Source organism: Lates calcarifer, linkage group LG14, assembly GCF_001640805.2.
Source record: "Lates calcarifer isolate ASB-BC8 linkage group LG14, TLL_Latcal_v3, whole genome shotgun sequence".
NCBI lineage: Eukaryota > Metazoa > Chordata > Actinopteri > Centropomidae > Lates > Lates calcarifer.
Window position 1 is genome coordinate 10,548,305 of NC_066846.1, and position 23,869 is coordinate 10,572,173.

The 23,869-nt window shown below is 38.0% G+C and overlaps 1 protein-coding gene across 1 annotated transcript; it reads right to left on the reverse strand.

Annotated features, from left to right (window-relative positions):
* Positions 1 to 88: 88 nt before the first annotated feature.
* Positions 89 to 22,062, reverse strand: LOC108890821 (obscurin). The gene is made up of 21 exons (XM_051075749.1): positions 21,861 to 22,062; positions 21,565 to 21,597; positions 20,386 to 20,652; positions 19,755 to 20,018; positions 19,249 to 19,497; positions 18,557 to 18,823; positions 17,709 to 18,051; positions 16,668 to 16,957; positions 16,221 to 16,496; positions 15,791 to 16,069; positions 15,293 to 15,595; positions 4,491 to 4,757; positions 3,886 to 4,188; positions 3,357 to 3,623; positions 2,692 to 2,943; positions 2,274 to 2,387; positions 2,161 to 2,176; positions 1,929 to 2,020; positions 1,691 to 1,741; positions 1,426 to 1,491; positions 89 to 732 (listed from the first exon to the last, which is right to left on the reverse strand). The coding sequence occupies exons 1-21, from the start codon at positions 21,895 to 21,897 to the stop codon at positions 725 to 727; spliced, it is 4,044 nt and encodes a 1,347-aa protein (XP_050931706.1). The 5' UTR covers positions 21,898 to 22,062; the 3' UTR covers positions 89 to 724.
* Between the last annotated feature and the right edge of the window lie 1,807 nt (positions 22,063 to 23,869).

Below are 23,869 nucleotides of genomic sequence, written 5' to 3' on the forward strand. Positions count from 1 at the left end.
TTTTGTTTCAGGTCCATAAAGAGAGGTGCATCGTCGACAAAGCAAGAGAGGCATGACAACAACATGAAAAACAACATTTGACTTAAAACACGTTTGGCATCATTTATACAACTACTGCCACACACAATATTTTTTGCAGTTTTGTAGAAGAACATATGAAAGATGTACTTGTTATTTTACAATAATATGAATAAGATAAACATCAGCATTGTGGCAACTTTGTAGAAGTTGACTTTTATAAGCTGAGAGACTTCACATTGTTGTATGATGGTAATTTATATTATATATTTCTATTCTATTTTATATTATTATGTATTTCTGTTTTTAGCTCTTCATTTTGTAACTAACAGCAGATGGGTTGTAATAAAGTCAGCTGAATAATCACAGGTGTATTTTCAAATTTTGTCTTGTTATACACAGCACTGCCACCATGTGTCACTATATACACTCTGTAGTCACAATCAACAGCCCTACCCTAACCCCCCACCCATAACTGCAAGAGTGTGCAGGAATACCATTTAAATGGGCTTAAAACATACATGTGTACAGTGATACTGTATGTGAAGACAAACCTAAAAAAATAAAAGTATTCATAACCATTTGAAGTAAATACACACACACACACACATTATATTTGCTGTTCAATCTCTCTAAAGCCGTCACTGCCATGTCAGTGCCAATACATGAATATGGTTTTCTCATGTCGTCCATGATGTTCATCTCTTTATGGACCTGGAACAAAATCAGAAATTAACAGTTGGAAAACTGAGACATCCCATCTGACATTCTACAGCACATCATTTATATTATTTTAAACAAACATGATACAGAGTGTAATCAGGCAAATAATGACAAAGAATACAATCAAAAATTAAAACTAGATCTTAAATATCACAGCAAGTGATAAATACAGATTACATGCAGTATAGCCTCCAGCAAACAACACATTCATTCAAAATAATTTATCAGGATGTGCCAATAACGTTATCCTGAGTAAAAAGCAGTTAGTGAGAGAAACATGAAATGTATACTATTGATTTCATACATGGAGGTGGTTTTTTGTGTGATACTCTTATTGATTCAAGTACATGACGGGAGGTGTCCTTTTTTGTGACAGTAAAATCTAAACTTATGTTTAGGCACACATGGCACTTGGTTAAGGTTAGTGAAAGAATATGGTCTGGATTAATGCAGTAAAAGTTCACATTGACTTCAGACACCACATAAAAACACAATCTTTCCCCAGACTTTAACCAAAGCGCTGTTATTGCCTAAACCTCACCACAGAGGTGAACCATAATCTTTGTTGCGACAGTTGTGTGTTCTGTACACCCTTCGTCCACCCAACCACCTCCTTCTGCCTCTGCAGTCCTTAATATATCTACTTCTTCATTCAAAAAAAAAACTTCCAATTTAAATACATACCTTCTTCATAAATACCTTCTCCAGTGTTTTCAGAGCCTCTGATTGTTTCATAGACTCGATAGTCACCTACAGGTCAGTGAAAATCAAAACAAAGTCAAATTGGTCCCTATATGTCTGTGACAGCGTTCTAATATTCCTGCACCATGTTAAATCTTGATTCACTGGTGTTAAACCCACAACACAGGGTATAATGTTACTATTGTAAAATGTAACAAATGGATATGAATATATAAGAAGGTTAGAAAAAGCAAAGTTTATACTGTACCTTCTCCAGTGTTTTCAGAGTCTCTGATTGACTCATAGACATGAACGTCACCTACAGGTCAGTGAAAAATCAAAACAAAGTCAAATTACTGATGGTGTGGTTTAATTCCAGCAGCAGAGGGAAAGAGTAGAGTCTTGGAGAACTGGATGTGAATGGATGAAAGTATTTCCTGATCTCTCTTGAGTAGAAAGTATCAGAAAAAGTTATGAAAACATTGAAAGGTAGATGAAAAACTGACCCTGCAGAAGAGAGGAATATGTTTGCTGTTGATTATCATCCTGGCTGACAGTTTTATCTGTAGCTTTATTCTCTCTTTGAGACTGGGTGAGCCTGAAACATGTAGTTTAAAAAATAAATTAGTATTAGTAGTAATTAACAAAAAAAGTTAATGTACACCTTTAGAAAAGAAGGTGTAAAGTGTGATGCTGTTTCTAAGCTGGAGATGAGAGAAGAGAGAGTGCTGTACGAACCTGTTCCAACATGGATCTGTGAAAAGCACAGTAGGATTTGTGTTAAACTGAACCACTGCTCCATCACATGACATCAGAACTGATCAGTGATTGTTTAATAATCAGTGTCTCACCTGTTGACTTTCTGCAGCAACACAGCAGCAGGAGAATAATCAATACTATTCCACAAAGCAGCAGAACGATCAGCAGCACAGGAGATGAAGAGCTTTTAGGTTCCATCACTGCAACTTAATAAATAAGTTTAATAACCTTTCTTTATGGATTTTAAACTTCAGCAAAGTGATTTTACAAAAATGAGTGTCAGGTCACAACAAATAAACCATGCACCTGCAGCATCTATACATTAACACACTGTACATTATATAAATCCCTGTTCACATACAATAGATATGATAGACATGTAAAGAGTACATAAAATGTGTAAATGTGTCCACTGATACTCAAAATAAGTTCAAGTATTTGATCAGTTTTCTTAGACAGCAACACAGTTTACAAAGAAGAAAATGCAGAGATAGTTTTACTTGTCCTCACCTTTAACTGACATCCAGCTCTGTGCTGACTTTCTTTCTGAGCACTGACACTTGTAGAAACCTTCATCTGACTTTGACACTGCAGAGATATTCAGCTCCTGTCTGGTGTCATTTTGGATGAGTTTGTCATTGTGATAGAAAAACACACTGGAAAGTTTTTCTTCAGTCCTGAATCTGCAGCCAAGACTAACAGACTCTCCCTCAGTCACAGGATGGACGGGGCTCACCAGGATAATACCATAATGATAATCATCTGTAAAACAGTCAGAGATCAGACCCTAAGAATAAAGTGAGATACACTGATGAGATTACACTTATGCTTTTATTATTTTGCAATGTTCAAAGTTAGACCCTTTTTTTTGTGAGGTGTCAGGGTGATGTTAGACCTGTCACTAAGATTATTATGTTGCCAAAGTGTGATGAAGACTGAACATCAACATTTAATTTCATTCATTAAATACAAATCTATTTATTTGAAATCTACAAACCATAGAGGAAATTGTCTGTTTTGTCATATAGTTTCTGACGATGCTGTGTAGCAGAGTGATGGACCAAACTCTCAAAATCTCCACTGTATACACATGTTACTTAAGATATAATATATTAAATCACATGAGATGTTGAAAATACTTGAAAAAATGAAGAAAAAATACCAATAAAACATACTCTGTACAGTGATGTTGACTGCGTTGCTGAATTCTCCTGATCCAGACTCACACCAGTACACTGCAGTATCATACCAGTAAAGCCCCACATTACATGTGGATCCAGTCATTGTCCTCCAGTAAGAGCAGTCTGACTGGTAGCCATGTTCAGGAAACCTCTTCACTCTCCACTCAGCAGAGTTTCCCTCACAGCTCAGTGAGACAGAGTCAGAGGTGAAGTGCTGCACTCTGTCAGGATTCACTGTGAGAGACGCTGCTGGATGAAGATCTGAAAAACAACAATGAGGAGTCAAATCAACCACAGAGATATTACAATTAAAAAGAGCACAATATAAATAAACAACATTCAGTGTCTGGAACATACAGAACATATGGATCGACATCCATATTGACACAATACATTTTACTGTGGACCATGGATGTACAACACAGACATTTGTTTTCAGGATATGTTGGTCACAGATAAAAACATGGATGAATTCAGGTAATGACTTAACATGTCTCTTTGATAGAAAGAAAAACAAACTCACCTCCAGACCAGACAAACTTTGGTTCACTATTCTCAGTGTAAAACACTGGATCTCCTCTTCCAGCTCTACACACATATCCTGCTGTGTGTGTCTGACCATGAACGATGTAGGAATCCTGTTCAGTCCCTCTGCTGTTACCAGGTAACAGCTTATAGCTGTAGGAGTTGTGTGACAGATCAGGAACAGTCTTATACCAGTAGAACCTCCATCCTGCAGATGGATGTTCAACCTCACAGTTCAGAGTTACTGAGGCTCCAGGACTCAGCCATGATGGAGACACAGTGAGGACAGGCCGAGGTTTATCTGTTGGAGAGTGATTGAAGAGCTGACTGCTTATTAAATAATAATGAATGCTTTTATTGAAGTGTATACTGTATAGACATAGAGATAAGTTTAAAAACAACATTGTCACTAATGAATGAATGAAAGGAAAAACTGTGAATGAATGCATTTTGTGACAAGATGCAGTGAAATACCTGCGACACAGACTATTATACTGCTTAAACTGTGATGAAGACTAACTGAGCACTTCTCAAAAACTCCACTGTGTATGAATATAACTCAATTCAATCAATATGAATCACAATAAATCCAACAAAACATACTCTGTACAGTGATGTTGACTGCATTGCTGAATTCTCCTGATCCAGACTCACACCAGTACACTGCATCATTATGCCAGTGAAGGTGGATGTTACATGTGGATCCAGTCATTCTCCCCCAGTAAGAGCAGTGTGACTGGTAGCCATGTTCATTAAACCTCTTCACTCTCCACTCAGTAGAGTTTCCCTCACAGCTCAGTGAGACAGAGTCAGAGGTGAAGTGCTGCACTCTGTCAGGATTCACTGTGAGAGACGCTGCTGGATGAAGATCTGAAAAACAACAATGAGGAGTCAAATCAACCACAGAGGTATTACAATTAAAAAGAGCACAATATAAATAAACAACATTCAGTGTCTGGAACATACAGAACATATGGATCGACATCCATATTGACACAATACATTTTACTGTGGACCATGGATGTACAACATAGACATTGTTTTCAGGATATGTTGGTCAGTTGGATGAATTCAGGTAATGACTTAACATGTCTCTTTGATAGAAAGAAAAACAAACTGACCTCCAGACCAGACAAACTTTGGTTCACTATTGTCAGTGTAAAACACTGGATCTCCTCTTCTAGACTTACACACATATCCTGCTGTGTGTGTCTGACCATGAACGATGTAGGAATCCTGTTCAGTCCCTCTGCTGTTACCAGGTAACAGCTTATAGCTGTAGGAGTTGTGTGACAGATCAGGAACAGTCTTATACCAGTAGAACCTCCATCCTGCAGATGGATGTTCAACCTCACAGTTCAGAGTTACTGAGGCTCCAGGACTCAGCCATGATGGAGACACAGTGAGGACAGGCCGAGGTTTATCTGTTGGAGAGTGATTTCCTCAGAATGAAGAGATGTTATGATGTCTAGTCTCTGGACATGGAATCATTTTTCTCTCAATACATTATCTCCAAACACATAACACATACAAACAGATACAATCTCAGGATAAACTAACAAAAACATTTGAATGAATTGTTTAGATTTTCAGTGTAAATGAAATATGATCTGACTTACTGTCATACACTGTCAGTCTGACTGAAGAACTCCACTCTGTTGTTCTATGTTGTGAACTTTTCACTCTGCCCTTACACCTGTAGTCTCCACTGTGGGATGATGAAGCAGGACTGATCCTGTGTTCATGTTGATTTGAAGGTTTGAATGAGGTGGTTGTTTTCCATTTATACTCCCACTCAGTGTCTCCACCTCCCTGGATCTCACATCTGACAGTGATCGTCTCTCCTCTGTATATCTCAGACCAGTTGGGTTGCAGAATCACAACAGCTCTGTTTGACACTGTTCATGTTCAACAATTTACAATGAGAACAGAAACATGCCAGAAGGTTAAATGAACATCAGACATAAAGTTTGCTGTTCTTTGTTTTTCTGCTACATCATGAATACACAGTAGATTTCTTCTACATTGTGTGTTTGTTGTCAAACTCACCAGTGATGTCAATGCTAACTGAGTGACTGTACTCTGTGTAGTAAACTGGGTCTCCTCTTCCTCCTCTGCATCTGTAGAGTCCTTCCTGTGAGACACTGGTTCTTCCAGTTGTTTGAAAAGCAGCATCATGTGTGGTCAGGGGTTCAGAGAGTTTATTGTCTCTGTACAGGAAGTATTTCCAACCAGGTGATGGGTTCACAGAGCAGGTCAGTGTCACACTGCCCCCTGCTGGAAAAGCTGTTTTGTCAGCAGTCAACTGAGCCTCTGGTTTACGTGCTGTTCAGTTTATAACAAGAGACAAGACAAAAAGTTAATTTCTGCCTCAGAGTTAGGTCAATTTAAGTAACTGAAAACAGGTAATAATAAATAAAATATTAATTAACTGTAATTGTATAATGGCCACACAAAATTCTCATTTATGTCTGCAATCAGTTTGAACTTGAGTTTATTGGTTGGTCAGATTGGAATGAAAACAAAACAATCAGATTGGAATAAAGACTGGAATAAAAATTCCCATAGAGAAATATTTTTACCTCTTAACAAACAAAAACACTGTAACAGACGTCTGCCACTGTAAAACACTTATAATCACACTGTTTGAACATGAACTGAGTCATTTAGCTACAACCATCACATGAAAGTTACAAACAGCATGTGACACATGACTCTCATTGGTTGATCAGTGATTTAGGAAACACAGGAGTTACCACTAACTAACTAACTAGGTACTGTTCATGTGTGGTTAGTGTTCACTGAGCATTTCTCTGTCAGTGATTCAGTTTCAACACTTCACTGTATCATAGCTCCTCTTCACTTACTCTGTTCTCACACTGGAAACAACCACAGTTTGTTTCTGAGTTGCTCGTAACAGACTTCATTATTGTTAGAGGAGAAATGTTTCCTGTTTCATTTAGACAAATGAAAACATTAAGAAACATGACATTTTCACTTTGAATGAAAGATGCTTCAACTTACGTGATACTGTCAGTCTCACTTTATCACTCCACTCTGTTAGGAAATATTCACTTCTAGCCTTACACCTGTAGTCTCCACTGTCAGACTCAGTAGCTCTGTTGATCCTGTATTCATTGTGTGATGGAGGATTGTTTAACTTGGCTGGTCTCCATTCATATGTCCACCCAGTGTCTCCACCTCCCTGGATCTCACATCTGACAGTGATCGTCTCTCCACTGTATATCAGAGGCCAGTTGGGTTGTAGAATCACAGTGATCCTGTTTGAAACTGTTGACATCAAAAATACCCAGTAAGAAAACAACTATAACAATAAAATCCAGAGACAATGAAAAGATTAGCAAAATTAGTGATTAAAATAAAAACATATTGTGTAAATTCTTTAAAAACTTCTTAAAAGTGGGAAAAGTGACAAGCAGCTTTAACGGTAGCTATTGTTCAAGGAATAAAGGAGCTTAATCATTTTGTCTTTTTGTCAGACAATCATAAAGAGAGAATCTGAAATTCAACAGTAAGAAAATCTATTCCTCAAATTTAAAATGTAGATTTAAAGAAGACAAAGCCATTTTCATTTAAATATGCAAATGAGTGATATTCAATCTAGAGTCCAACAGATATTACATTCATGTTGTGATGAAGTGACTGATTGTTTTCTAACTTTATTTTACAAGGAGGTAAGAGGTACTGGGCCTGAGTCATTTATTCATTTCATCTCCTCCACACTTCAGACACTGTTTTATTATTTAAAGTATCCATGTTGTTTTATTCCAGAGAAAATGTATTAACTCACCAGTTTCCTGAATGGTGACTGATTCACTTACAAGTGTGACGAAATCTGTCCCAAGTCTCCATCCATAGCATGTATAAATGCCTCCTTGTGAAATATTGAAAACTGTGTCTGATCCATTAACTTTAACAAGCTGAGGTTCAGAAGTGTTTGAGGTACGTCTGAACCAGTCATATTTTAAACCAGCAGAGTCCTTCACAGAGCAGGTCAGTGTGACGCTTCCCCCAGCTGGTATAACTGTCCTGTCTGCTGTCAGAGTGGCCTGAGGTACTGTTAAAGTTAGAAAAAAATAATTGTCTTTATGAAGGTCACAGACTCTTCAGTAAATATACAGTTTGCCTCCAGGGTCAATGTAACATCTAGTCTCCATACATAAACATGTATACAGCACTACCCAGGTAAGATCAACACCAACATAAACTGAACTGAAGAATATGTCATTTCACACTCATTATTAAATGAGTAATCTATATCAAATTACATATATGATCAAATATAAACACAAAGAGGATGTGATTAGCAGTGATATATTCAGTTATAAATATTAGATGATATATAATATATAAATGAGGAAATAAAGCGATCGGTCACCTTGAGCGTTTCCGTAGAGGAGTGTGTTCAGCACTGAAATAAAGATTGAAACCTCATCAGACATGGTCAATCTGACAGAGTCAAAATCATAATAAACTAAGACATTTAAAAAGCAGTTTGATCAGAGGCAGCTGTTGGTTATCAACACATTTCTGAGGTGGTATTCTGTAAACTGCTAATTGCTAACTGCCTCTGAAAGTCACAGAATTGGAAAATGACTGATGTACTCACAGAATAATGAGAGCACACAGAGCAAAGTGTGCCCCATCTTCACATCCAGCACTGACACTGTCACTGTCACTCTGCTGCTCCGCTGCTGAGAAATGTTTCGACTTCACACCAATAATAACAGAGCAAAAACAGAAAGAGAGACGATCTTTACAGAAGAAGAAGTTACATTTTATATAAATCAGAATTTCTGAGATCACCCTCCCTCTAAGTATAACCCACCTGTTCTTTCTTCCGTTTTACACCAAACTCATACCACTGCAGTGGCTTTGACCACAGCACACTTTGACGTGCTTACACTTCCTGCCCACTGAAAAAATATATTAACTTGACTCGTGTGCAAAGGTTTATGTGTGGCCCTCTGCTCTTTTATCCACAGTGCCTGTATTGTCATGAGGTGTGTGTTGTGTGTATCTACAGTTGTTATGTATGTATCATTATAGTGTAGGCATGTACAGTACATTATGTACCCGTGTGCTTAATACTCTTCATCGTGGATTTCATATAAAATGTGGTCACTTTGTGTCTTACTTGGTGGTGGAATGATCAATCTATAGTAGATACAGTGTGGTATAGAAGTGGAGCAAACTGAAGTCAACAGAACTATTAGTGGGTGTTTCTGAACCTGCAGGTGATTCTGTGCAAAAGACCACATGTTCAGAAAAACACGCAAATCTGAAAAGACATGCACATCTGGAGATTTGCTCTCAAGTCCAACTGAGTTTTTAATTATGAAACACAACTTTCAAATGTTGCCTGGGAACAGCCAGAGAAAGATTTTGAGCTGCAGTTGGTAGATTTACATTTAGCCATTTGACACTTTTATCCAAAATGACTCAGAAGTAAGAGACAACAGTAAAGCCTCAGTGCACGGAGAAGAAAAAGCTACGTACTGAATAAAGAAGGACGCCCCTGCTCTCATAGCATTTTGGAGCTAGTTCCACCATGAGGGAAGTACAAATGAGAACAGCCTGCACTGTGATTTCCTTGTGTGCAGGGATGGCAGTGTTGGACAATGATCTTTTGAGGGACGAAGTGGCCGAGAATGAGCATAAGCCTGTATGATTAGGTTCAAGTAAACTCAGAAGCTGCTCTGCAGGCAAGCATTAATGACTCGAATTTGACATTAACACCAGGCTAGGCTAGGGGTGCTTGGTGGTTTTGTGGTTCAGAAGCATCCTAGTCTGTCTCACCTAATGTGTGAGAACCAGAGAAACACAGCATTGTTTCACTTTCAGCAAGGCAGGGTAATACAGACTCAGACTCACCACTCCATGTATAATAACAGACTAAAGAAGGGATCCATGCCTTCAAATCTGAATCCTGAAGAATAAAACAGTCACTTGGATCCTGAGGTCAATTATTTTTCTGTTGGACCAGTACAGTTGCATACAGACTATGAAAATCGGGTACTTTATGTGGCCTGGGAGCTGCAACCTTGAGATGTTTGTAATGTCATCTGCATTTGTTGCTGCATATCTTCACATATATTTACTAGATAACTATGTTTTGCTCCTGTTGCTATAAAGATTATTTGGCAACTGGGGCCTATGAAGAAACAAACAAAGTGACAGGAATTAGTCAGTGTCATCACCATGTTCACACTAATGTGTTCATAAGTAGAAAAAAGGTCATATACCGTACAGGATGTGCAATGTGGTCAAGTGCAATACATATACAGATGATGTTAAAACAATAAAAGCACAGTATTTGTAACTGAATATTTTTGAATGCAATAATGACTGGTGGTGACGTTCAGGATGTAAAAGGTCAATATTTATTTCTCAGTCTGAAATATAAGGGAAAACATTTGGCATAAAAGTTCCTGCTCTGTTCTGCATCTTCAACACCCCCATCGCCTCTGCTCTGTGTGGGACATGTGGTCAACTAGGTGTGAAACACGTCACCTGGCTGACAGGACACACTGAACTAAGGACTTTTTCTAGTGCTGCAGCTCCAAGTAAAACTGATGCTCATTGAGACAATCTGATGCTATGCAGTTAAATAAGAAAAAGATCCTTGACTTAGAACCAAACAATGACTGCCTTCACTACTAAATTATTTTCACCTTCCAGTGTTTAACATGGCCTGTGGTTTGCAAACCTATCAAATGGATGAAAGATATTTGCAGTTACACCTGTCCACTGCTACAGTAGTCTCAGGAATAAAAATGCATGAAGGGAAAATTAAATCAAATAATAAAAACGATTAAAACTAAAAACTGATGACAGAGGAAGAGCTACAGACCAGAAATGACTCACGAGGGATCTGAGCTTGTTGCTGTTGGTTGTGACTACAGAGTGTGTATAGTGACACCTGGTGGCAGTGCTGTGTATAACAAGACAACATGCAGGAGGTAGAGAGGACAACGAGGAAGCAGCAAAAGCAGCATAACAGACACAGATTGATGGAAGCTACAACAATCACTATCACTCAAATACAGTGTGCTGCACCTGCAATAAAATCTGCTGCTCCAGAAGAACTCACTGTTGATCTACATCTTTATGAGAATAAATAAACAACAGGAAGCTCAGCAAGCATGCTAATGTTAGCTTGTTAGCAGGTATCATGACCTGCTCCATTAGTTATTCATTTCTGAGGTCCATCTCTGACCTTTCTCACCTAGATTAAGATGTGGACTAGAAAAGCTGCACTAGTCAACATTTGTTCTAAAAAAAAATCTCAAAATATGTTTGTTCAGTTCATATTTTAGATTTATTTACACACTGATTACTATTAGCAGAAAAAAACAGATGAGATAAAAAAAAAAGATACAGTATAATGTAAAAAAGATCCATTACCATTCTAAACCAATCATATTAATTTGTAAAAATAAACTTCAACAGTTTTCACATCTCTGATGTTTATCTTGTTCATATTTACATAGTATGAGGTGAAGTGAAGTGAATCTATCAATAATGCTTATTCAACCTTGGTAAAATAGCAAATACAAGTTTACAAAAATTACTGACATCTAGCTGCATTTATTCTGGTTAACATGTGAATAGAACTGTAGCCTACTTAACCCTGAAGACATATATGTTGTCCTATGGCATTCAACCTACAGCTGCATAATTACAACAAACATATATAATAAGCATGAATACAAAAGCAATTAATCTCATCATTCTGTTTATGCTGAAATTAAATCCAGGTCATGTGATTTCTTCATATGTTCAGCTACACAACTACACAAAACACTGTGTCTAATGTTTGGATGGCAGTTGTGTACTTGCTGTCAAATATCAGCTGAAACATTTTGTTTTTCATGTTGTTGTCCATTCTTTGTTCATCATGAGCTTCTCTTTATCGACCTGGAACAAAAGGACATTAAATGCAACTGTGAGCTCAATCTTTACATATTTTTCAAACATTTGCCTGATAAAGTAGAATTAATCTTAAAATATTATTGAGAATCTTATTCAAAATTAAAGGTGATCTTCAGTTTTCTCTTGAACTCTACTGAAGTGATGGATCACCATTCTTCTAAAGGATCTCTCTATCTCTCACTCCTGATGGAAGTGGTCTCTTCCAGGATGACAATACTCCCATCAACAGAACATGAGGGGTCACTGAATGGTTTGATGAGTATGAAAATGATGTGAATCATTTGATATGGTCCTCACAGTCACCAGATCACAACCCAACTGAACACCTATAGGAGATTTTAGACCAATGTGTCAGACATCAGTCTCCACCACCATCATCAAACCAAATGAGGGAATATCTTTTGGAAGAATGGTGATCCATCCCTCCAGTAGAGTTCAGAGACTTGTAGAATAAACGTCAAGACACACTGAAGCTGCTCTGGTGACACCTTATTGAGAAAGTTTTTGTTGGTGTTTTCTTTGATTTGTTACCTGTGTAGATATTGTTAATGTGTGTACCTGTGGTTGAACGTGGATTCACGTTCGTATAGACAGAGCGTCCCTCTGGTTTATCACATTGCCCTGTTGATGATCACATGACAGCAGTTAAAAACACACACACCCTCCTTTTCTACAGTTACAGATCTTTGATTAAAATTACAATGTAACTGTTTCTGGATCAGTTTCAACAGGATATTAGTGACAGTAGTTACTGTACCTTCTCCAGTGTTTTCATAGACTCTCATTGTTTCATAGACACAAACATCACCTGCAGGTCAAAGTCTAATTAGTCACCTCGTGTCTGTGATAGGGATTTAAACTTTAAATAACACAGAAACTGAATGTTGAACTGACTGTGGAGAAGAGAGGAATATACTTGTTGTTGATTAGCATCATGGTTGACTGGTTGGTTTGTAGCAGAGCCCTGATTCTCTCTTTGAGACTGAGTGAGCCTGAAACATGTAGTTAAAAAATAAATCAGTAGTAGCAGTAATTGGCAAAAAATGTTAAATGTACACCTTTAGAAAAGAAGGTGTAAAGTGTGATGCTGTTTCTAAGCTGGAGATGAGAGAAGAGAGAGTGCTGTACGAACCTGTTCCAACATGGATCTGTGAAAAGCACAGTAGGATTTGTGTTAAACTGAACCACTGCTCCATCACATGACATCAGAACTGATCAGTGATTGTTTAATAATCAGTGTCTCACCTGTTGACTTTCTGCAGCAACACAGCAGCAGGAGAATAATCAATACTATTCCACAAAGCAGCAGAACGATCAGCAGCACAGGAGATGAAGAGCTTTTAGGTTCCATCACTGCAACTTAATAAATAAGTTTAATAACCTTTATTTGTATATATGTTCTTTCCCAAAAATAAGTGTCAGGTCACAACAAATAAACCATTACCCTGCAGCATCTACACATAAACACACTGTGCACTATATAAATTTCTGTTCACATACTCAGTTGAACTCTTACTCAGTTAAGTATCTGATCATTTTTCTTTATTACACAGTTTACACAAAAATGCAGAGATAGTTTTACTTGTCCTCACCTTTAACTGACATCCAGCTCTGTGCTGACTTTCTTCCTGACCACTGACACTTGTAGAAACCTTCATCTGACTTTGACACTGCAGAGATATTCAGCTCCTGTCTGGTGTCATTTTGGATGAGTTTGTCATCATGATAGAAAAACACACTGGAAAGTTTTTCTTCTGTCCTGAATCTGCAGCCAAGACTAACAGACTCTCCCTCAGTCACAGGATGGACGGGGCTCACCAGGATAATACCATAATAATAATCACCTGTAAAACAGTCAGAGAATATTAACTATCAGTCAGAGATCAGACCTTTAGAGTGAGGTGACATACAATGATGAGATTACACATCTGCTTTTATTCTTCTGCAGTTCTTGTTCTTTTTACAGGATCATCATCAGACCTGACATTTGACCTTGTTTACTTACAACCTACTGTCTGTGTCTTACAAGTAACCTCTGAGCAAAGAAACAACAGCTTCCTACAATGTCCTATAAATGATACAGGACTTGTTTTGATCACTGACATAAAAACTTTAGTTCATATCACCTGTAAACTCACAAGAACTAAACCAAACCCTCATCATGATAAGGGACAATATGTGACTGTGCTCTCTCTGGAAACACAATAAGAGAAAAGCTGCGACTGTGATGATGATGAGCTGATGTTTAGTTACAGCCACAGATGAGAAGCTGAGCTGTGGTTCATTATCTCTACACAGAATGGGACCATGTTTAATATGTACCCATCAATATACTAGTGTTTAGTTTTAGTTTTACAAAACACACAAAAAATGTAGAACCTATTTAAACCTTTTTAAATCTACAGACCACATATAATGCACATACAGTTTCATCACATACACTTACTGAAGATACCATGTAGCAGAGTAATGGACCAAACCCTCAAAACCTCCACTGTTTGTCTATAAACCTCAGCTCTGATATATAACATATTAAATCACATGAGATGTTGAAAATACTTCAAGTTCTAGAAAAAGCAAAATGAAAATAAAATCCAATAAAACATACTCTGTACAGTGATGTTGACTGCATTGCTGAATTCTCCTGATCCAGACTCACACCAGTACACTGCATTAATGGGTGAGGTAGAATTGATGTTACATGTGGATCCAGTCATTCTCCTCCAGTCAGAGCAGTGTGACTGGTAGCCATGTTCAGGAAACCTCTTCACTCTCCACTCAGTAGAGTTTCCCTCACAGCTCAGTGAGACAGAGTCAAAGGTGAAGTGCTGCACTCTGTCAGGATTCACTGTGAGAGACGCTGCTGGATGAAGATCTGAAAAACAACAATGAGGAGTCAAATCAACCACAGAGATATTACAATTAAAACCAGCACAATATAAATATTCCTTAATGGTTTGGATCATACAGAGCACATGGATCAACAGCAGAGAAATAAATGATGCTGCTGAGTGGTCTGAGGTGTTTTTAATGGAAGTTTTTCTACTGTCTACTTTTACCTGCCTTACTAAAACATTCTTTACTTCTTATTTGCCTGAATTGAGTTGTCTGAGCTTTATAGCTCTTTGTTTACCTTGTCTGTACCTGATATGTAGCCTGTTGTTTTCTGTCAGGTTTAGACTGTTTAATCTGCAGCTGCCTCATCACTGAATAAAGTCTCCAACTACACTTGTCCTGTCTGCTGGGTGAGTAAAGGCAAGTGAGTATAAAGATGAGCTCAAGTATCCAAAAGCAAGACAAAGTTGGGGACCATGAATGTAAAAATATATTTACCAACTTGAACATTTGTTTTCAGGATATGTTGGTCACAGATAAAAAAAACATGGCTGAATTCAAATAATGAGTTAATATTTGCTTCTTGACAGAAAAGACAGAAACAACAAACTGACCTCCAGACCAGACAAACTTTGGTTCACTATTGTCAGTGTAAAACACTGGATCTCCTCTTCCAGCTCTACACACATATCCTGCTGTGTGTGTCTGACCATGAACGATGTAGGAATCCTGTTCAGTCCCTCTGCTGTTACCAGGTAACAGCTTATAGCTGTAGTAGTTGTGTGACAGATCAGGAACAGTCTTATACCAGTAGAACCTCCATCCTGCAGATGGATGTTCAACCTCACAGTTCAGAGTTACTGAGGCTCCAGGACTCAGCCATGATGGAGACACAGTGAGGACAGGCCGAGGTTTATCTGTTGGAGAGTGATTTCCTCAGAATGAAGAGATGTTATGATGTCTAGTCTCTGGACATGGAATCATTTTTCTCTCAATACATTATCTCCAAACACATAACACATACAAACAGATACAATCTCAGGATAAACTAACACAAACATTTGAATGAATTGTTTAGATTTTCAGTGTAAATGAAATATGATCTGACTTACTGTCATACACTGTCAGTCTGACTGAAGAACTCCACTCTGTTGTTCTATGTTGTGAACTTTTCACTCTGCCCTTACACCTGTAGTCTCCACTGTGGGATGATGAAGCAGAACTGATCCTGTGTTCATGTTGATTTGAAGGTTTGAATGAGGTGGTTGTTTTCCATTTATACTCCCACTCAGTGTCTCCACCTCCCTGGATCTCACATCTGACAGTGATCGTCTCTCCTCTGTATATCTCAGAGACGTTGGGTTGCAGAATCACAACAGCTCTGTTTGACACTGTTCATGTTCAACAATTTACAATAAGAACAGAAACATGCCAGAAGGTTAAATGAACATCAGACATAAAGTTTGCTGTTCTTTGTTTTTCTGCTACATCATGAATACACAGTAGATTTCTTCTACATTGTGTGTTTGTTGTCAAACTCACCAGTGATGTCAATGCTAACTGAGTGACTGTATTCTGTGTAGTAAACTGGGTCTCCTCTTCCTCCTCTGCAGCTGTAGAGTCCTTCCTGTGAGACACTGGTTCTTCCAGTTGTTTGAAAAGCAGCATCATGTGTGGTCAGGGGTTCAGAGAGTTTATTGTCTCTGTACAGGAAGTATTTCCAACCAGGTGATGGGTTCACAGAGCAGGTCAGTGTCACACTGCCCCCTGCTGGTCTGACTGTCCTGTCTGCTCTCAGTGAGGCCTGAGGTTTATCTGCTGCTCAGTTCACAGAGAAAAACAAAACAAGTCAATGGTTAAAATAGAAAAATGTTTTTACTTCATGACCTTGTTCCATAAATGACTGCTCATAAACTCTGAGCAGACTGGTAACACTGACAGTTATTACAGATTTCATTTCTAATAGATGATAAAAGACGTCCAACTTACATGATACAGTCAATGTGATGACATTACTCCACTGTGTTAAGGAATAATCCTTTCTACCCCTGCACCTGTAGTCTCCACTGTCAGACACAGTAGCTCTGTTGATCCTGTATTCATGTGATGGAGGTGTGTTTAACTTGGCTGGTCTCCATTCATACGTCCACTCAGTGTCTCCACCTCCCTGGATCTCACAACTGACAGTGATCGTCTCATCGATGTATATCAGAGGCCAGTTGGGTTGTAGAGTCACAGTGACCTCTTTGGAAACTGTGAGAAAATACCCAGTTATAATTCTAATAGAAAGATATAACCGACAGAAAAATGACAGGATCTTTGACTTTAAAACCATCACCAGGAGCAGGTAGAGGTGTTAGGAAATGACAGCTAATAAATACCAGCTGACTGACTCAGTTACATCAGTTAGTCTGATGTGTCACGAGCTGTTTAAGTAGGTTTTGTAGTAGGATGTCCCAGTATGTAATTTGGGCAGTAATGTCTGTGTTTTTATTCTACTGTATAAATTAATGCATTTTTTTCATGAGCTGCCTGAGTTCTTACCTAACACCCACATCTGCTCCTGATGATGGATGGATGTAAAACTGAAAGCTTGACAATGTTAAACCGGCCTCTGTCCTCTGTCCATGTTTACAGAATAAAACGAGTCTGACATGAACAAATAATACGATAGAGACAAAGGGAGCTAAAAGGAGAAAATACACTCACCTGACAACAGAGACTCTCACCCTCTGAGATCTATTCAATAAAAAAATCTAAAACCCTTCAAACATTTTCAAATCTAGACTGACACAGGACAAAGCTGCTTGGTTAAAACATGTTGGACTGAGGGATGACAAAAGGTTTAGAATTACTGTAACAAGCAGACAAGCTCTTCTAGATGTTTTAAATAACACAGAGCAGTAAGTAGCATCTTCCACTCTTGTCTTGAATCTGTGCACAACATGAAGATGGATTAACGTTCTGGCATAAAGTCAGGTTCTGGTTCTTTTTTGCTGTTGGTATCAAAATGTCTCTTTTCTGCCATACTGATAAACAGATAAACATGTTGAAAGAGTGTGTGTTGTTTTATTGCAGAACAAATGACTGAACTCACCAGTTTTCTGAATGGTGACTTTCTTGCTTTCTTCTGTGAAGAACTCTGGTTTTCCTCTCCCTCCTCTGCATGTGTAGATGCCTCCTTCTGAAATCCTGATAATGTGGTCTGATCTAATACCATTTATGACCTGAGCTTCAGAAGAGTCAGAGGATCGTCTGTACCACTTAAAAACTGTCCAACCAGCAGATCTGATCACAGAGCAGGTCAGTGTCACACTGCCCCCTGCTGGTATGATTGATGTGTCTGCTCTAAGTGTGGAGCTGGGTTTGTTGGCTGTTCAGATTGGAACAAAAACAAAACCAAACAAACAAAAGAAAAAGACTGGAATAAAATATCTTTAAACTTGAAACACTGACTCTAACAGACGTCTGCCACTGTAAAACACTTATAATCACACTGTTTGAACATGAACTGAGTCATTTAGCTACAACCATCACATGAAAGTTACAAACAGCATGTGACACGTGACTCTCATTGGTTGATCAGTGATTTAGGAAACACAGGAGTTACCACTAACTAACTAACTAGGTACTGTTCATGTGTGGTTAATGTTCACTGAGCATTTCTCTGTCAGTGATTCAGTTTCAACACTTCACTGTATCATAGCTCCTCTTCACTTACTCTGTTCTCACACTGGAAACAACCACAGTTTGTTTCTGAGCTGCTCGTAACAGACTTCATTATTGTTAGAGGAGAAATGTTTCCTGTTTCATTTAGACAAATGAAAACATTAAGAAACATGACATTTTCACTTTGAATGAAAGATGCTTCAACTTACGTGATACTGTCAGTCTCACTTTATCACTCCACTCTGTTAGGAGATATTCACTTCTAGCCTTACACCTGTAGTCTCCACTGTCAGACTCAGTAGCTCTGTTGATCCTGTATTCATTGTGTGATGGAGGTGTGTTTAACTTGGCTAGTGTCCATTCATACATCCACTCAGTGTCTCCACCTCCCTGGATCTCACATCTGACAGTGATCGTCTCTCCTCTGTATATCAGAGGCCAGTTGGGTTGTAGAGTCACAGTGATGCTGTTTGAAACTGTTGACATCAAAAATACACAAAATAAAACAACTAAAAGAATAAAAACAAAACTCAAACACTTTTCAGTGAGTAAAATTGAATATTATGAAGGTGTATTAAGGACATACTAAAAACTGAGGAAAGTGAAAAGCAGCTTTACCATTCGCCATCATTCAAAGAATAAATGAGCTTTGTGATTTCATCTTTTTGTCAGAACATCATAACCTGAGGAGAAACTCTTTGCTATTATACAAAACCTGAGGAGAGACTATCAATTTGAGTCTTTTTATGTCGTCCTCAAAGAATTAAGAACCATTTCTTTATATCCATTTGTCTATCAAAATTCTCCTTTTTGGCTGTTGGCACCAAATGACACTTACTCTACTGACAATAGATTTGAATGATGCATATCATATTATTCCAAAACAAATGACTGAACTCACCAGTTCTCTGAATGCGGACTGTATTGCTGTCCTCTGTGAAAAACGATGAATCCTCTCTCCTACCTCTGCAGTGGTAGAGACCTTCCTCTGAGACTGTGATCACTGGATCAGCTGGAGAAAGGTGTGAAATATGTCTGAACCAGGAGTATTTCCAGTCAGCAGAGCCGTCCACAGAGCAGGTCAGTGTCACTCTGCCCCCTGCTGGTATAATTGTCCTGTCTGTTGTCAATGTGGGTCTGGGTTTATTGGCTGTTCAGATTGGACCAAAAACAAATAAATGAATAAATAAAACAAATAAATAAATGGTTAGAAATAAATTTCTCATAGCAATGAACAGACTTGAAACACTGACTGCAACAGACCTCTCACTGGTTGATAAGTAATTTAGGAAACACAGGAGTTACCACATAACTAACTAACTAGGTACTGTTTATGAGTGATTTAGACAAATGAAAACATTAAGAAACATGACATTTTCAGTTTGAATGAAAGATGCTTCAACTTACGTGATACTGTCAGTCTCACTTTATCACTCCACTCTGTTATGGAATAGTCACTTTTACCCCTGCACCTGTAGTCTCCACTGTCAGACACAGTAGCTCTGTTGATCCTGTATTCATGTGATGGAGGATTGTTTGAGCTGGTTGTTTCCCATTCATACGTCCACCCAGTGTCTCCACCTCCCTGGATCTCACATGTGACAATGATCATCTCACCACTGAATATCTGAGACCAGTTGGGTTGTAGAGTCACAGTGATCCTGTTTGAAACTGTTGACATCAAAAATACTCAGTATAAATGCAACTAAAAGAATAAAATCAAGAGACAAAACCTTTTCCTTTTCAACAGAAATTCAAATAATAATCATCAATGTTCAGTTCAGATAATTTGCCACAGATGTTAATGAATAAATCTGAGCAGCATTAAGAAAGGATCCTCAGCTCCTCTGTTGTGTCTGTAAATAAATTAAAGGGTCCAACAAATATTATATTCATGCTGTGATGAAGTATTAAGATGTACTGGGCTTAAGTCATTTATTCCATTTTTCATCACTAATTAATCTCCTCCACACTACAGACACTGTTCTAATCTAAGGAATCCATGTTGTTTTATTCCACAGAAAATGTATTAACTCACCAGTTTCCTGAATGGTGACTGGTTCACTGTAACGTGTGACAGAATCTGTCCCTGGTCTCCCTCCCCTGCAGCTGTAAATGCCTCCCTGTGAAATCCTGAAAACTAGTCCTGATTCATCAACTTTAATGGGCTGATATTCATTGGTGTTTGAGGAACGTCTGTACAACTCATATCTGAAACCAACAGAGTTCTCTGCAAAGCAGGTCAGTATGATGCTGCCCCCTTCTGGTATAACTGTGCTGGATGCTGTTAGAGTGGGTTTGGGTCCTGTTAGAAAAACAATAAACAAGAGAATGATTATGATGGATGTGCCATCAAAAATGTAATTACATTTTTTTCATAACACAGTGGACACCAACATTTGTCTCAATCATGCAGAATGTTTTGTTGAAGTTTTCTGATTTCACCCAATTTAACCTCTTTGTTTCCACATGTTTATGAAATCACACAAAAGTTTAACACACTGACTCTAAACCACTCATTTATTTAGACAGACAACATTTTGATGGATTGAAATGTTGTCTATATTAAGTTAACAAACACAGATACTTTCATACAGGGACTGAGGAGTAAAACGTTATATAACGTTAGAAACCATCATCATCAACACATCAGACTCATCAGCGCCCTCTGCTGGGTCTCTACTCTGTCCTGTTAAGATGATGATGAATCCATGAGAAGAAAACTCATCAGTATGAAGGTCACAGACTCTTCAGTAAATATACAGTTTGCCTCCAGGGTCAATGTAACATCTAGTCTCCATACATAAACATGTATACAGCACTGCCCAGGTAAGATCAACACCAACATAAACTGAACTGAAGAATATGTCATTTCACACTCATTATTAAATGGCTCATCTAGTCAATATATAATTTGCACTGACACATGAAGTAAAATATTCCATCCATCTGTTATCTATATCGCTTATCCTTAAGAGTCACCGGGTCTCAACACACATACCCAGAGACGTACCCACAGAGAACCCACACAACAACGAGAAGAACATGCAAACATGCAAACTCCACAGAGAAGGGCCCTGGATGAACCAGGGTTTGAACCCACTGCACCACCATACCACCCTGAAATATTACCTATATGATAAGATAGAAAGACAAATAAATAGGAGATGAATATGAAATATAGTGTAGAAAGTATATTTTAAAAATTATTGGTCACCTTGAGCTTTTCCGTAGAGGAGTGTATTCAGTGCTAAAATAAAGATACAGAGAATTTTCTGAGATGATATCCTGAAAATTACTTAACAGGCAGGAAACACAAACAAACTTCTTTAAAATGAAATATATAAAACAAAACAGTTATATACATCTCACCATACGCACTGTGCAAGTGCAAAGTAACTAGTCCAGTCCAACACAAATCAGCCATGTTCACATCTACAAAGCTACAGTGTTGATAAAAACATGATTCTGCCTCTGAAAGTCACAGAATTGGAAAATGACTGATGTACTCACAGAATAATGAGAGCACACAGAGCAAAGTGTGCCCCATCTTCACATCCAGCACCGACACTGTCACTCTGCTCTGCAAGAGAAATGTTTCGACTTTGCCCTAAATAGTAAACTACGGTCTGCCTGCAGGCCTCTTCTTTCCAATGATAATTCATCAAAAAGAGAAAGAGAGAAGACTGCTAGAGAAGAAGTCACATTTCACATGAGATCAACTTCTCCCTCTGAGTATAGCCTATTTGTTCTTCCTTCTGTTTTACACTGAACTCAGACTACTCGAGTGGTTTGAACCACAGTGTACTGTGACAAGTACAAGTATTTTTGCCCACAGCAAAAATACATCGGCTGAAATGGTCGTGGTCAAACATTTAAATTAAAAATATGTAATTAGTTAATCAGAAAATTTGCAATATCATCAGTTGAAATTATATATGGACAGCAGATATGTACACAGGTGCTGGATAAAAGCTCCCATTCACTCTGCAGAAGCATGAATGTAGTTTGAAATGTTGACGTTCATGCTTCTAACCAGTTAGTTCTGCTACAGAGCCAGAGTCCTGCCCAGATTAGTTAAATTCAGAAAACAAGCAGAGTGACAGCTCATCAGCATGGGTGAAAAAAAAAGTTCCTCTTTACACATATAGATGTGTTGCTGTGATAGCAGATCCACAGAATGATCTGGTATTAATGTCATGTTTCTATTTTACAGACTTTGTCAAGTTCTTTGGGCTGAATTCATGAGGAATATTATGTTACATGGTTGGATTCACGGATTAGTGAGAACAACAGTATCAATAACATTAGTCATTTTAGAACTGAAATTTTCTGCATCATCATTGACTGAGACCAAAACAATAAATACCTTCGTCACGTTTTTAAAATTCCACTGTTTAACATGGCCTGTGGTTTGCAAACCTCAGAGATAAAAATGCATGAAGGGAAACTTAAATAATTAAAACTGAAAAAAAAAAAAAAAAACATCTGTATAAACAGTACATTTCACCTGCAGTGTATATAAACAGACAATATAACAAGTTAAGGTTGTTTTTGAATACAACAACTGGTGGTGATGTTAAAGGAGGTAGAAGGGCAATATATAAGACAACATTTGACATAAAAGTTCCTGTTCTGCAGCTTGAACACCGCCACTATCGCCTCTGCTCTTATTGGTACATGTGGTCAACCAGGCATTAAATACGTCATCTGGCTGACAGCACACATTGGCCTATTTCCTTATATTTAGTACTGCAGTTCCAAGTAAAAATGATGCTTATTTGTTTTTTGTTTTTTTGTTTTTTAAGAACAATTAGGGTTTTTCTAAACAGAAACATTCACCAATGATCTGGTATTAATGTCATGTTTCTCATTTTACCACCTTTGTCAAGGTCCTTGAGCTGAACAGATCAAGAATAATATGTTACATGGTTGGATTTTTGGATTAGCGAAAACAATAGTATCAGTAACAACAGTAATTGACCCAAACGATAAATACCTTCATCACTAAATTATTTTCAGCTTCCATTGTTTAACATGGCCTGTGGTTTCATACATGAAAGAAAATTTAAATAAACTACCACTGAAAAACCATCTGTATTTTCCACCATTCAGCAAAATGTATAAACAGTACATTCCACCTGCACTGTCTTCAGAGTAACTAATTCAAAAACACAAACATCACCTGTTCTTACAAAAAGTCTTCAAATGTCTTTAAGCTGTTAAAACTGCAGCATGGTGACAGAGGAAGAGCTACAGAGACCAGAAATGACTCATGAAGGATCTGAGCTTGTTGCTGTTGGTTGTGACTACAGAGTGTGTATAGTGACACCTGGTGGCAGTGCTGTGTATAACAAGACAACATGCAGGAGTAGAGAGGACAACGAGGAAGCAGCAAAAGCAGCATAACAGACACAGATTGATGGAAACTACAACAATCACTATCACTCAAATACAGTGTGCTGCACCTGCAATAAAATCTGCTGCTCCAAAAGAAGAACTCACTGTTGATCTACATCTTT